General features: G+C 39.1%; 2 protein-coding genes across 2 annotated transcripts in view; both read right to left on the reverse strand.

The window, feature by feature from the left end:
• Positions 1-2,388: 2,388 nt before the first annotated feature.
• cox5aa (cytochrome c oxidase subunit 5Aa) lies at positions 2,389-6,665 on the reverse strand. The gene is made up of 5 exons (XM_084059679.1): positions 6,508-6,665; positions 5,172-5,288; positions 4,848-4,969; positions 2,960-3,077; positions 2,389-2,848 (listed from the first exon to the last, which is right to left on the reverse strand). The coding sequence occupies exons 1-4, from the start codon at positions 6,578-6,580 to the stop codon at positions 2,964-2,966; spliced, it is 426 nt and encodes a 141-aa protein (XP_083915805.1). The 5' UTR covers positions 6,581-6,665; the 3' UTR covers positions 2,389-2,848; positions 2,960-2,963.
• A 6,100-nt stretch (positions 6,666-12,765) lies between these two features.
• Positions 12,766-15,679, reverse strand: part of LOC311046912 (protein mono-ADP-ribosyltransferase PARP6-like) — a gene marked incomplete at both ends in the record, with an annotated part of 9,303 nt that continues 6,389 nt past the window's right edge. The window contains 7 exons of the mRNA XM_084059491.1: positions 12,766-12,862; positions 12,978-13,062; positions 14,184-14,247; positions 14,343-14,422; positions 14,519-14,588; positions 14,903-14,975; positions 15,125-15,237. Coding sequence (XP_083915617.1) covers positions 12,766-12,862; positions 12,978-13,062; positions 14,184-14,247; positions 14,343-14,422; positions 14,519-14,588; positions 14,903-14,975; positions 15,125-15,237 — 582 coding nt within the window. The remainder of the gene's footprint in view (positions 12,863-12,977; positions 13,063-14,183; positions 14,248-14,342; positions 14,423-14,518; positions 14,589-14,902; positions 14,976-15,124; positions 15,238-15,679) is intronic.

The raw sequence follows: 15,679 nt of genomic DNA on the forward strand, positions 1-15,679 counted from the left end.
TGCTGATGATCTTCAGGCAGTACTACTTGTCAACCAGTAGGTGTCCTACTCCTACCCGACACCAGGGTCTACATTTCTCAATGGACGAGTGTGGAGCGAAACCACCTCCAACCACTGCAGATGTGCTAATTGTATCATTCACTCTACTCCACCATAACGTTTTATTCAATAAGTTAATTTAATTGAGAGTGTGAATGTAACCAAATGAACCCAGGGTACATTTGCATTTCTAGGCTTCATGATGCTCGGAGATGGAGATGAGGGCATGTTCCACATGGAGATATAGCCTACATCAACGATTTGAACATTCTAATTATTATTATTAGCCTTTTCTCTAAAACTCAAATCAATTGAATTCACGAATTGCTTTGTGTGGTGGTGGTCTGTCTTTCTGTTGTCTCAGACTAGTCAGTTGGCCTGTCTGTAGGAGTTGTTGGCCTCAAGTCAACGGCCAGTGTGTCAATGCAATGCAGTTGTGGCAGGAGTGCAGAATGGGGGAAGGGGGACAGCTGGCTGACTGGCCTGTGTTTTTATAATCTATAGGCCTATAAAACTTAACAAACACTCTTTTTGAATAATTGTGTTGTTGCTGCAACTATTTACTCTGCTGATATGCAAAACATATCGGAGTCTGGTGGTATGAGGTTTCATCTTAATTCATTAATAATCAATGACAGACTTTCCATGTCTAGGGCGGCTAAACATCTCAGGGGAGAGTGAGATAGTTGTGTTCAGTGTTGTGGGTGAAACAGGGAGAGGCCCGTTGTTTGTTTCAGGTGCCAGTTGTCATTAGCTTGGCGTCGCTAGAATACACAAAATGGGAGCAAATGAAATTGCTTTGGCAGATTCGTCAGGTTTCACTTTACATTGAAGGCAAGTCGCAGACGCTCAATTATCCAGACTAGAGCGACTTACAAGTGCAAATTCAGAGTGTGGCATTAACCGTAGTCAACAAACACAGGGTAAATAGTCACATAAGTAGAGTACAAAGAGAACAATGCAGCAGTGGTGTAAAGTAACTATGTACATTTACTCAAGTACTACTACTACTTTTACTTCTACTCCACTACATCTCAGGCAAATATTATACTTTTACCCCACTACAATTATTTGAAAACTTTAGTTACTATAGTTAATTTTTAGATTTAGATTTTTATTACTGAACATACACTATCCACTTAAAGTCAATATATATGCTATTTGAAAATAGCCGATCTACAAGCTCACAATGCATCACCATAAGATGCATTTGGAGCTTGTAGATCTGCTATTTTCAAAAGATTTGTATACATTTTGAACTTGTGAAATGGGACATTTGTCTGCACAATAACAATTTTTATTTTTTTATTTTAATTTGTATATTTTGATATACTTTTGTACTTTTAAGTACATTTTGATTGCCGGACTTTTACTTGCAACAGATTCTACATAGCAGTATTGATACTTTTACTTGAGTTAAGAAATGTAGTACTTTTTCCACCACTGCAATGAAGTGCGCCAAAGAACCTACTAGGATACCAGGTAAACATCAAACCTACCATCTTTCTAAACAACATGCTTTCTAAATAAGATTTTCTTTTCAAAGCAAAGCAAAGCAAATCTAAATAACAAAAAGGTGAACAAGAAGGCTAACCAAATATCTGCAGACTGCATAGTATAACTAGCATAAAAAAAGGTGACAAGGAGTGGTCAGTGTTAGGGATTGAGGTGGTGGAGTCTGAAGAGGTGGGTTTCAAGGCTTTGTCTTGCAAACCAACCAATTTTCTTTTGAGGGTGGTTGTATATTTTCAAATAGTTTATAAAGGGTTGAGAAGTGGGGGGCTTTTAAGAAAACCTCACAGAGCAGAGGTGCACCAGTATAAATTGTCTTTCATAATCTACCAACATAACTTCTGATTATTTTACTAATATCAGGTTCATGTCAAAAACGTAATATTATTGAGATGCAGGTTTAGGCTACTGTTTAAGTCAAACTAGTTACTACTCACATCTCCAAATACATTCCTGATTACACTGAAGCTTGTTGAACCTACTGTGTACAGAAATGAATAGAACTGGTAAGTAATCTCTTTCACTCGGGTGTAAGAGGTCAGTATAAGCATTTTTTTATGACATAACATAGCATTCTCAAATCTTTGTGTGGGAGGGGGTAAAGTTTGCAATTGTGTGTGGTATTGTTGTCATCACACTAATTGAAACAAGAGCTAAAATGACCCAAGTTTGTATAACCCATAAAAGTTAAATGCAAATATTCAAATTAAAGTTGTTATACTTTCACCTAACAAAATTGGGTTAGACAGCCATAAAATATAACATTAAGCTGAATAATATAGTCATACAGTACTTATTTGTACCTTGGTGATAATAAACCTATAACTCATATACATGTACCTTTAAACATTTTTATTACCATCATATACATTTTCCCTGAAATGAAAACATGTCACATAGATTTCAGAATGAAATACAGGTTAAGTGATTTATATTTACATTCATACTAAAATGCTGCTCTCTGGTGGCAAAATAAGTTATTACCCTCACAATTATACATGCCCCGTTACAGTTGCAAGGTCCAAAATGTGCGTCATGTGACCTACAGTATAGTCTACTTTATGTATACTGCAGCTTTTAGAACAGGTGTCAGCTGCAACAAAACTTAATTACCTCAAAACATTAATACAACACTCAATCAATATAAGTTTTTCCTTTATTAGGTTCGTCAATATTTTACAAGCAAAAGAACTTAATAAAGGCCAAATTAAATATCACACATATCATTATACGAGGCAAAGATTTAAGTACAAGGTTTCCATGTCCAATGTCCATGGTGTCCATAGCTGTTTGAGAACTGTAAGAGAGACATGAGAATTTCAGTTAAGAGTGAGATATATGTAACACTTCTGAGAATACTACTATGTAGTAAACAAAATAATACATTGTAGTAAAATGTAATACCTACCCTGCTATACTTTGTCAATGCCCAGTTCTTCAGGGGTGGAGATTCCAAGTTCATCTAGTGTTGGCCGCAGTTCTTGAAGCAGGTATGGGTAGATCTCTTTGTGGGGGCCTGTCTTGTCCTGAAAAAAATTGCAGTAAATTATATTTCTAATACAATCAACATAAATGCCCAACCAATGTTTAGGTTTGACGCTGATCCCAATGTTGGAGAGTCCTAGACCACCTATTACCAACATTTTGACCAGGGCTCAAAACTTACAAGGTCCTGTCATCCAGGGGACATTAAAATATGTATTTGGGGTGAAAAGTAATCTCCCTGGGACTGGGACTCTCCTTTCCATGGATCAACACCTCGCATCTCAGACCGTTCTCCATGACTCTACTTACCAAAATAATGACCTGTGCTCAAGACCTGAGTATTTAAAGGGATAGTTCACCCGAGATTTTTTTGTTTTTGACGCAATCCTGAGCCAATAATTTGATGACCAGGTTTATTTCCGGTAGGAGACTACTTTGAGTCTCCTACCGGAATCATTAGCATCTTTCCGCCAGTAATCAAATTATTGGCTTAGGAATGCGACAAAAAAAAAAAAACTCCATGAATTCAAGGCTTCATGGGGTGTGTAAGTGATAGGCATCTGTGTAAAACTGATCCGCAAATACAAGAGGTAAAAATGTACTTTGACACTAAAGCCAGTCGTCCGTGCTGTGACACAGGCTAATTTTCTCCAAAAATTGTCTTTTATTAAACTCTTTCAATAAAAGGTCAACTTGCCACTAGTCTTCTCAGTCTCAAACAAGTTAATAAGAATTTTGTCCCCACCCCTTGGGGTGTTTTTTGTCACTGTAAATGTATACAGTATATATGCACATAAAATTCGTCCTCTGCATTTACCCATCCTATAACTACTAGGTGCTCCTAGTAGTGAGCAGCCATTCTAAGGCGCTCGGGGAGCAATTCCGGGTTAAGAGTCTTGCTCAGGGACACACATCGACACATTGCTGGCCTGGCCTAGCTATGGCTGCCTCCTATGTCATCCGCAATCATTACTGTAGTTCCCCCAACACTTGTGCATGGTAAATCTTTACAGTATATGACACCCACACCCTGTCCTACTCCCATCATTCCCTGGTAATCAAATCTTCTATCAGCACTTTTTAGTGGCCATGAATCACGGTATGAATATAAAAAGGATTGCCCAAGTATATTTCACAGACAAAAAAAAGAATACATACATGAATTAACTATACTGCTCAAAAAAATAAAGGGAACACTTTGATCCCTTAATTCTTTTGAGTTTTTTCATGAACTGTGTACATACTGCTAACGAAAAACTCAAAAGAATTAAGGGATCAAAGTGTTCCCTTTATTTTTTTGAGCAGTGTAGTTAAATAAAATATATTTTTGGGATGGTCTACATTATCATTCACTTTCTGACAGGTAACATTTTAATTTTGAACTGCTCTGGGACCGTGGTGTGTGTGTGTGTGTGTGTGTGTGTGTGTGTGTGTGTGTGTGTGTGTGTGTGAGTGAGTGAGAGAGAATTTAACTTGAATTGTACAATGAACAAGAAAATATATATAAAAATACACAAACAAACTTAATTTTCTTTAGCCAAAAGTCCGGTTCAAAAATGTAAAAAAAATAAATAGACAATCTACAAGCTCAGCTTCACCCAGATGCTTAGATGAGCGTTCGATGCGTATGGGCAGACTGGGAGGCGAACCGGTGACCTTCTGATTATCAGACAGACAGCCTCTCTACCCAGACTAAGCTACAGCCATACTACAATACTACATGTATGATGCGTGATAATGATAATGAATAACAGCCATATATATATATATAGATCTATAATATCTAGATATATACAACTTTTCTCTCTCACCTTGACAGCTTCCAAGATTCGGATAGCACTGGCCAAGTCATCTAACCTCCGACAAGCTCTAAGTGCTGCCTCGAGAATCTTTGGTTCAGGTACCAAATCATAACCGATCAACGTGTTCATTCCTGAAAGAAGGAACCACAGAAATCAGTTAAACAAATGACAATATCAACATCTTTCATCTACTTTTACCACCTCCTCAAATGGCAAACATAACATAAAAAACCTTAAGCACACCAGACACAATTAGTATTACCTTCTTGTAATATGTAGGCTAACTAGTACTTTATATTCTTAGTCATACAGACAGTAATTCGTCATACAGACCTTTTCTCAGTTCCCAAGCATCAATGTCTGGCTTGTTGAAATAGGTTACCCAACGGGCATCAAACTCTTCATCTGTCTCTTGCTTCCCATGTGAGTAACACCTCAAAGCCATTGGAGCTACAAGATGAAAACGGGTCAGTCAGTTAACAGGTTGAAAATTGTTGAAACGTACTTACAGTGGCACCTAGTGTTAACTAAATAAGAGGTGCAAGCAGTGCACACTGCACAGTCAAAGTATGGCTCAACATTGTACTGCATTATTGCATGACCCCATTAGAGAATGGCATGAACATTTCAGTAAGAGTGCGCCAATAAAAGTAAGGGAAAACACACACCAAATCAGCTTTCACTTTACCTTGTGTTTTACATAAGTCTGATTTAAGTAAATAATGACAACACATGTCAACATAAGACCTGTCACAATGCCCAGCTTTATTTAAAGTGACATCTAATGTAGGCTAATCTATCAAATAAGGGCTTAACAGCATACAGTCATGGGTATCTGACTGAAATCATGGTTGTTACTGCCTAGGAATGGATTCGTGTTGGACTGTCGCCAGTGCCCCGATATGACCTGGTTATGCAGTACAGAGTTGAACAACACGACAACTTATATTCAACTTGTGATTTGGAGACGCTTCATACAGTTTCTATTGCTCTAATACAGGCTATATTGCTATAACCTATACTAAGACTAAGCTCTATATAAAAGGATCTATGGCTCTAGTCGTGTCTACTGTCTACACAACATAGCCTTCATCTACTGCAGTGGTTCTCAAAGTGGATTTCAGGGACTCTCTTCCTTTAGAGGGTTCTAAACGGACCCTTACAAGTATGTAACTCTGACAGTGTACAAATGGAACCAAATGGTCCATTTGGTTCCATTTGAACACTGTCAAGAGTTAAGGGGAGACCTTGAAATGTAAAAGTTTGAGAACCATTGATCTACTGTACCTGCTACCTAGCCAGTTAGCCACACACAGGGCCAGGGCCTGTCAAGTGGGTCATGGCAAGGACACACATTAAAAAACAACATTACAAATTGAACATAGGCTGGTAACAGTCAACCAGAGGGACGACAGGCAGCACAAAGTCAAACTAAATTAACCTGACTGTGTAGAAAGCATTTATAATGCAACTGTAGCATGATAGCAACCATCAGGCTACTGTTAGCATGCTAACACTAGCATGAGCCCCTGACAGCCAACGGCCGGCAGCTGGCTGCTAGTGTTAGCATGCTAACAGTGGCTTTGATTTGCGTCCCCATACGTCTCAACTTTAAAGTATTAAATAAATGGGACGAAGTAATAAATTAAGAAGCGTTCACATCGCCTACCTTGACATCCTGGCTGGACACGCGTTAAACTCCGGACGCCGGAGACCGAGAGTCGGACGGCAGCTCTGAACATGTTGGGTAAAGTCAGCTGAACAGAACTAAAGGGGACACGACCCTGCTGTATGGGTACTGGAGGAGACTCAGATAGAGCGCACGTACACAACCGCCCCACTGCGCATGTGTACAGTAAAGCTTACATAGTCATACTTCTACGCACGCACACACACACACACACACACACACACACACACACACACACACACACACACACACACACACACACACACACACACACACACACACACACACACACACGCAAATATGACATGCAGTTGTAGGATTGCCAACAATGCAGGAATTCATAGGCCTGGGTTGGGATGTAATGTAATGTAGGCTAATCTAAATCAAATCAAATCAACTCAAATGTGTGTCTTTCTTTTCTAATACGTATTTATTAATTTGACAGATACATGCATATACAATGACCGTTAACTGTCTTAAGTAGGCCTACATTTGTCTTTTGTTCTTTCCCCGTACATAACTAATTTAAAATAAATACAAAAATAAAATTGCATATTAAAATTGGTTAAAGGCAGGACCAGCTGGGCGGGTGGGCCAGCGGACCACATCATCACGCCCATGTCACTATATGACTCAGCCATAACCATATAAGGAGTTCCCAATGCAGCTACGCCCAAATATGGAGTGTGTTGTCTAACCTCAACGTGTTGTCATCATGGCATCAGACTCAAACAAATCAGTCAGTTCCATGCATGCCCATATGGGAACATACTGATGAGATCAGCGACCTCTTTATATGGAGATAAGAGTGACATGCAGAGCTGGAACAGAATTCACTTAAAGGTGCACACTGCATTCACTAATGTATGATTTGTTGGGTTTTGGAGAAAGGCACTTAAAACTCTAAAAGGGATTAGAGCAGGGGTCTTCAACAGGGGGTCTGAGACCCCAAGGGGATATTCAGAATTACTACAGGGGGGGCATCAAATGTTTTTTTTAAAACACATTAACCACTTGAGCCCTAGCGTCCCTATTCTGAGGGATGCTACTCGTTTTTGGCAAAGAGATTTGGTGTGGAGGGGGAAAAGAGCAGACTATTAGTATACAGTGAAAGCTCAAGTTTACTTAGTATTGAGGGTTTAAGTGGTTAAATGTCTGAAAATACACATTAACATGAATCCAACATACATTGATGACAGTGCTGTCAAATAAGTCTTTGAAGCTGTCAAATGTATGAAAAAGTTGCAACACAATTTTATACAATAGGTAGTGGGGGTCCCTGTTTCATGTTGAAAAACATTGAAGACCCCTGGCTTTAATAGAGAATTGAATTTCTCTTGCTTGAAGGGTACGGCTGATTAAGTGATTTAATGAGGCATGTAGTTGAAACAATTATTTATTTTAATTTAACTGTTTTTATTTTTGGTCCACATATAAGGACACCATTTGAAAACAGTTTTATGGATATTATGGCTTTTTAGGACAGCTATAATACCCCACATTATCATCAGAGAGCCATATGACATTTGATAAATGTCTATCTTCGGGCTGTATCAGCACCACAGTTCTGCACCTCTCAGCACATAGTCTACTGGGTTTGACCCAGAAAACGCTAGATGCATGAGTTGGTATGATGAGTGTTCTTGTTGTTTTTTAACAAACAAGAAAAGGTTTAGAATTGCATGCCTCTTAAAGATTATATGAAGGTGATTAATGGTATTGCTCTTCCTTTTATTTGACAGATTAAGGGTATACGAAAAAAGTGTGGTAACTGGTTATTAAATAGCTTATGAAATAAAATGTCATCAGGTTGATTAAAAAAAGGATCATACAGAAGAAGGTCTACATGGAACCAGATGGTTTGACACTTAAAACAATATCTTTTCTAAAGATTTGCACTTTAAAATACTGAATGAGATTTAGATGTTTTTTTTAGTTCCATTTGGAATTTAACAACTGCTATAACTTTGATAAGGAGATTCATTGTGAAATAACTGAAATTTGTATTACCATTGCCTTTTTAACATCAACTGTGGTATTTTACGGATATACATCTTGTTCTCTCAAGACAAGAGAGAAGCTGTTTTTTTTATGGAACCTGTGAACTGTTCTATTGTGCAGTTTCTGCCTCAAAGCTTGTAACAACTTGTCATTTCATTCACTGATTCATACGTCACAGAGGTTTGTAATTACTCTATAAGCCAGGAGGGTAAGATGTCCAATCATTCTCTGCTGAGCACAGTCTTCCATAATGAGGAGTGTTCCTCTGTCCACCAGGCTTTTTAATCCTCCTCTTTTTGTTAGAATCTGTTGTCGCTGTACTATACAGTCTTTCAATGCTGTTTGACATGAGTTACTTGACAGCAAGTGGTCAGGGATGCTAGACTATTGGATTATTCTGAACGTGTTAATAATAGAGCCAGCCAGCCTGAGTGAGCACCTGTGTCAAGCTGAATAGTTTTGTGGTTTATTTAACCTGGCTTGTTGGAGCTTGAGTGAGCAGCCAGTGAAAGGTGCATGCCCATTAATAGGTGACAGATGACACTGACAGCTCTATGCCACCCTCTTGTGTACAATGGCGACATTTCACTCAACCTTAAACGTGTGTGAGCTATAAATGAACTAATAAATACAATACACATCGATTATTGTATATGGTTCTGATGATGATGCATTCATATCACTACCCTGTACTGGATATTATTCACATGTTTTTACCCAATTCATTTTTAGACACTATAGAGAATAATGACAAATGATAGTTTGTTGACATGACATACAGGCCTGTGGGTTCTGGAGAATTTGTGGTAGGAATGACACTGCTCATATATGAGGATTCTTGTTTTTTAAAGTTATTCTTTTAGGCTTTTTCTGCCTTTATTGATAGGAAAGTAGGCTGACAGGAAATGGAGAGAGAGACAGGGGGGTGACACGCAGGAAAGGTCGTCGGGTTCGGGAGTCGAACCCGCAACACACTGTCAAGCTGGATTGCCAGCCTATGTGGTATGCGCCTGGACCGCTAGGTCAGCGGGCCCCCCATAGAGGGGATTCTTGGTCACCACTACCGTCTTATGGTAAAGCACACAGATAACATGAGCTGGCCTGTAATGCAGATCCATTCCTAACATGGTTCAAGGGCCAAGGTCAACAATGCGGTTGCTCAACCACTTGAGCCCTAGCGTCCCTATTCTGAGGGATGCTACTCGTTTTTGGCAAAGAGATTTGGTGTGGAGGGGGAAAAGAGCAGACTATTAGTACACAGTGAAAGCTCAAGTTTACTAAGTATTGAGGGTTTAAGTGGTTAAATGTCTGAAAATACACATTAACATGAATCCAACATACATTGATGACAGTGCTGTCAAATAAGTCTTTGAAGCTGTCTATGAAATGTATGAAAAAGTTGCAACACAATTTTATACAATAGGTAGTGGGGGTCCCTGTTTCATGTTGAAAAACGTTGAAGACCCCTGGCTTTAATAGAGAATTGAATTTCTCTTGCTTGAAGGGTACGGCTGATTAAGTGATTTAATGAGGCATGTAGTTGAAACAATTATTTATTTTAATTTAACTGTTTTTATTTTTGGTCCAAATATAAGGACACCATTTGAAAACAGTTTTATGGATATTATGGCTTTTTAGGACAGCTATAATACCCCACATTATCATCAGAGAGCCATATGACATTTGATAAATGTCTATCTTCGGGCTGTATCAGCACCACAGTTCTGCACCTCTCAGCACATAGTCTACTGGGTTTGACCCAGAAAACGCTAGATGCATGAGTAGGTATGATGAGTGTTCCTGTTGTTTTTTAACAAACAAGAAAAGGTTTAGAATTGCATGCCTCTTAAAGATTATATGAAGGTGATTAATGGTATTGCTCTTCCTTTTATTTGACAGATTAAGGGTATACGAAAAAAGTGTGGTAACTGGTTATTAAATAGCTTATGAAATAAAATGTCATCAGGTTGATTAAAAAAGGATCATACAGAAGAAGGTCTACATGGAACCAGATGGTTTGACACTTAAAACAATATATTTTCTAAAGATTTGCACTTTAAAATACTGAATGAGATTTAGATGTTTTTTTTTTTAGTTCCATTTGGAATTTAACAACTGCTATAACTTTGATAAGGAGATTCATTGTGAAATAACTGAAATTTGTATTACCATTGCCTTTTTAACATCAACTGTGGTATTTTACGGATATACATCTTGTTCTCTCAAGACAAGAGAGAAGCTGTTTTTTTTTATGGAACCTGTGAACTGTTCTATTGTGCAGTTTCTGCCTCAAAGCTTGTAACAACTCGTCATTTCATTCACTGATTCATACGTCACAGAGGTTTGTAATTACTCTATAAGCCAGGAGGGCAAGATGTCCAATCATTCTCTGCTGAGCACAGTCTTCCATAATGAGGAGTGTTCCTCTGTCCACCAGGCTTTTTAATCCTCCTCTTTTTGTTAGAATCTGTTGTCGCTGTACTATACAGTCTTTCAATGCTGTTTGACATGAGTTACTTGACAGCAAGTGGTCAGGGATGCTAGACTATTGGATTATTCTGAACGTGTTAATAATAGAGCCAGCCAGCCTGAGTGAGCACCTGTGTCAAGCTGAATAGTTTTGTGGTTTATTTAACCTGGCTTGTTGGAGCTTGAGTGAGCAGCCAGTGAAAGGTGAATGCCCATTAATAGGTGACAGATGACAGTGACAGCTCTATGCCACCCTCTTGTGTACAATGGCGACATTTCACTCAACCTTAAACGTGTATGAGCTATAAATGAACTAATAAATACAATACACATCGATTATTGTATATGGTTCTGATGATGATGCATTCACATCACTACCCTATACTGGATATTATTCACATGTTTTTAGACACTATAGAGAATAATGACAAATGATAGTTTGTTGACATGACATATAGGCCTGTGGGTTCTGGAGAATTTGTGGTAGGAATGACACTGCTCATAGAGAGGATTCTTGTTTTTTAAAGTTATTCTTTTAGGCTTTTTCTGCCTTTATTGATAGGAAAGGAAAGTAGGCTGACAGGAAATGGTGACACGCAGCAAAGGTCGTCGGGTTAGGGAGTCGAACCCGCAACACACTGTCAAGCTGTCAAGCTGGATTACCAGCCTATGTGGTATGCGCCTGGACCGCTAGGCCAGCGGGCCCCCCATAGAGAGGATTCTTGGTCACCACTAGTCCACTACCTTCTAAAGTAAAGCACACAGATAACATGAGCTGGCCAGATCCATTTCTAACCTGGTTCAAAGGCCAAGGTCAACAAGGCAGTTGCAGGCTCCAGTTTAGTCATGTTTTCCTGACAGTGTTCTCCTGACAGATGTGAGACTTTGATTATTGACCAGCATCAACATGCAATACAAATCTTGATTTAAAAAAAATGCACAACTGTAAAACATTTTTTGCAAACCAGGTTGAGCACTGGGGCACATATCCCCATGATTTGGAAGTGCTCACAGAGATATAGCCTAGACATCTTTATTGATCATATATGACGATGTTTATATCCATGGTGGATCTTTGTCAGACCTAACAAAGTGCTAAGGGTTCTACTTCCAAATAACAAAAGCATCTAAACCCTGACAAAAAAACCTTTGTATAAATCCTACACATACTGTATGTGAAGTTGTACAACTGTGAGTAGACAATGTTACAGAATAAACCACATGCACATTGCAAAACAAGATAGCACACAAAAGTTAAGACAGAAGCAGCATTTCCATGACTGTCAAATGATGACAGACAAAAAAGACAAAACACAAGATCCCTCCACATCCATCTAAATGTCAATACAATAGTACCTCGAGAGTTGCCTCTTGTGATTGGCCTATTTATAGATATGGCATGACATCAAAGGACGGACAGTCAAGGCATGCCAGAGAGAGAGAGTAAAGAAGATAAGCACAATGAACCTAACAGCCTCTCTGACCAGTGTTTGCATGATCGTTTGATTTGGTTAACATGCAAAATGTAATTCACAACATGAGTCATGGACAAATATCATGAGACCATAATTGGACATGTGCATGTGCGTGTGCGTGTGCGTGTGCGTGTGCGTGTGCGTGTGCGTGTGTGTGTGAGCGTGCATTCCAGGAGGTATAAGGAGAAGGCGCATATGTGCATGTTGGCATATGTCTGTCTGGCCGCGTGCGAGTGTTCATGTGCATGTGTGTCTGTCTGTCCATACATACATTATGCATACACATATTTTCTCAGCAAGGCGTCTTTGCAATAACTTGCATAATCTCCCTCTCTATCCTGGGGTCCTGAGTGTTGACACTGGTGTCTCCTATCCGCCCGTTCTCATACCTGAGAGAGACAAAAGTAGAAGGCACTGAAAGAGAGACGCTGATTGGTCCGTTATCTGATGGAAGTGGCGGATATTATGTTTTCTCTGCTGTCTCATGTTGTGTACTGTACTTACACAAAGAAGAACCGTGTACACACATGGTCGGATATCGGGCACATCCATATGTTCCCATGTTTTTGAAGATCCTTTGAAGTTATAACTGTTAATGATATGAATAACATAATCATTTTATGAGACAAAGCCATGGAAGTGCAATTTGTGATAAAGCAGTGTTAAACTTTATATATAAAAAAAAAAAAAAAGGTTAAAATGAAAAAACTGCTTCCGATACTTGTGACAGATGCAACATCTCCAAGGGCACGTTGGGTCACACTTTCTGGTCTTGCCCAAGGATCGTTTTATTCTGGCAAAAATGTTTTGCTTCGTACAGCAGAGTATATGTTTTCATATCGAACCTGATGCACTAACTGCCTTGTTTGGTTGCTCCGAAGCTTCTCTCGCTCTGCCGTACTCTGTCCAGCAGACTCTTATGCTTGGTACACTGGTAGCAAAGAGAATTATTTTAACAGAGTGGAAGATTTCCACTGCTCCTTGTTTTACCAGATGGCTTAATGAGTTCATATCACTGATACACCTGGAGAGGCTGCGTTGCAACAAACAGGACAGTCTGGCAACCTTTGAATAAATATGGGGTCCTATCACAGGGTCATCTCGACTCTGTTGTGTGACTGCTCTGTTTTGTACAAGTTCAATTATTAATGTGTCCAACTGTTGTATTGTAGTCTGTTGTATTGTTTGCCTATGCAGTACCTCATTATGATAGGTTAACTACACTCATGTTTAAAATGCATTATAGTCTGGTGTTTGTTTGTCTTGTTATGTCTTGTTGATGTCATGTCTTATAAAAACAACAATAAAAATTAATATATTAAAAAAATCAAATAATAATAATAATAATAATAATGATAAAGGCCCCGACGGCTGGTGTAACCATCTTGGCACCTAGGCGACCTTTGCTGCGTGTCACCCCCCCATCTCTCTCCCCATTTCCTGTCAGCCTACTGTCCTGTCAACATTTTCAAACATGCCTAAAATAGGGACGCCAGGGTTGAAGTGGTTAAGGAGTGTCGTTATTTTTAAAGCCTATTTACAGAGTCGGTCCACCCTATACGCACACTACGCAGGTTGCGTAGGGGGGACCGCCTAACCGCGTCTTTCTTTTTTTTTTTTTCGTCTTTTTTTACCCGCGTCTTTTTTCGCCCCCTTTCCTGTATCCTGCTTAGGGCCCCTGTGGAGTCTAAACCGGCACTGCCTATTTACCCTCACAGAGTGCGATGCAGTTCAGATTCCTGTCCTGAAGGAATCTGGCTTGTCCTGGCCGCTCCTAGATTGAATGCAAGATGAGATCAGTGAGGCTGAGATCATTGTTATGTAGGACAGTGTAGGAGTTTGAGTGTACGATACGAGTGCACACTGTACCTGCTTGATTGTGTTGTTTCGGTCATATTTGTTGATAAGTTCTTCTTTGGAAGGAATTTGTTGTTGCCCTTTACCCATGTCTGAGAATAGAGGGGGGAAGGCTTTTACAAACTGCAAATTAACAGAGATACTCAGTTTCAGGGAATGTAGCAAAAAGCTTGTGTGTGCATTCTTACCCGAATATCCAAAGGATATGCTGGAGATGGGGCTTAAATAGATGCCTTTTCCATATTTAGCCCCATGAAGCTTAAATAAGAAAGAATACAAGAGTGAATGATGAGTGCATGAACCATCTTTAAGTTGAGCAAATTCAGGGTTAAAAAGCCTAACTGAACACTATTATTTTGTCTGTTCAAATCATCATTATAAATATGTTGGTGCCTGTCAATTACTGGTTAAGATGCTTGCCTCTGAAACCTCATGTGATTTCAAGCGTGTGAACCGCCTACTTATAAAAAAACAAAAAACCTGAACACCATATCTATTAAACTGACCCTTTGGCTGCGAATACATTTGTACTTTTCATACCCAGGCTGTGAATACATGCGTCCTTTTCATACCTGCAACTTTGTGTAGGAGGCATTGACTAGCCCATTTCTGAGTATCGAATGCCAATTTTCAATGTGGGAGCCACTGAAGAGAGAGACAGAAACAGATGAAAGACTGAACAGATGAATGATTGTATTGATTATGGATTGAATATGTGTGGAGTGCAGGAGGACAGACATGATTATGCATTCATGTACTGTACAGTATGTGTCACAAACAAGAATTTTACTCACTGGAATGCAAAGGTGCTGCCATAAAGTTTTCTGGCAGTTTGGAATCGAACCTCTTGAGCAGGGGGGCTGCTGATGAGCAAATACTGGTGGGGAGTGTGCATGAACTCCAGTTGCTATCGTACACAGAGCAATGGGTGGTTGGAAGTGAAATCGAATATAAATCACGCCATATCATTTGATACAGGAACTTAAGCCACTTGCAACAGTTAACTAATCAATTATTCAAAAAAGTATCGATAATCAATTTTAATAAAAAGCAGATTTTTCAAATAACAAAAATAGCAAAAATAGCAGATCTACAAGCTCATAACACGTTGCAGCACTACTCGTTGTGAGCTTGTGGATTGGCAATTTCTTTGCACAACACTGTCGTACGACAAAGTATAAAATAGGGATTAATCATACTAATCGATTTAGTCGATAATATCAATCTATTGGGATTTATTTGCATCAGTTCGTTGATATGTTAAAAGAAAAATGAATTTGCAGATCCAAATTCCTTCTTTATTAATTGATTAATCAACAGATTAATCACTAAGAGAATAATCGTGGCAG

The sequence above is a fragment of the Gymnoscopelus microlampas genome (assembly GCF_963454915.1).
Source record: "Gymnoscopelus microlampas genome assembly, chromosome: 6".
NCBI classification, from domain to species: Eukaryota; Metazoa; Chordata; class Actinopteri; order Myctophiformes; family Myctophidae; genus Gymnoscopelus; species Gymnoscopelus microlampas.

Bases quoted from the DNA above. Each gene is read 5' to 3' on its own strand.
- cox5aa (XM_084059679.1), bottom strand. From the start codon at position 6,580: ATGTTCAGAGCTGCCGTCCGACTCTCGGTCTCCGGCGTCCGGAGTTTA. The intron at 4,970-5,171 runs GTCTGTATGACG...TCCTTCTTTCAG, and splicing joins TGCTTGGGAACTGAGAAAAG to GAATGAACACGTTGATCGGT. The intron at 3,078-4,847 runs GTGAGAGAGAAA...AATTTTTTTCAG, and splicing joins GAATCTTGGAAGCTGTCAAG to GACAAGACAGGCCCCCACAA.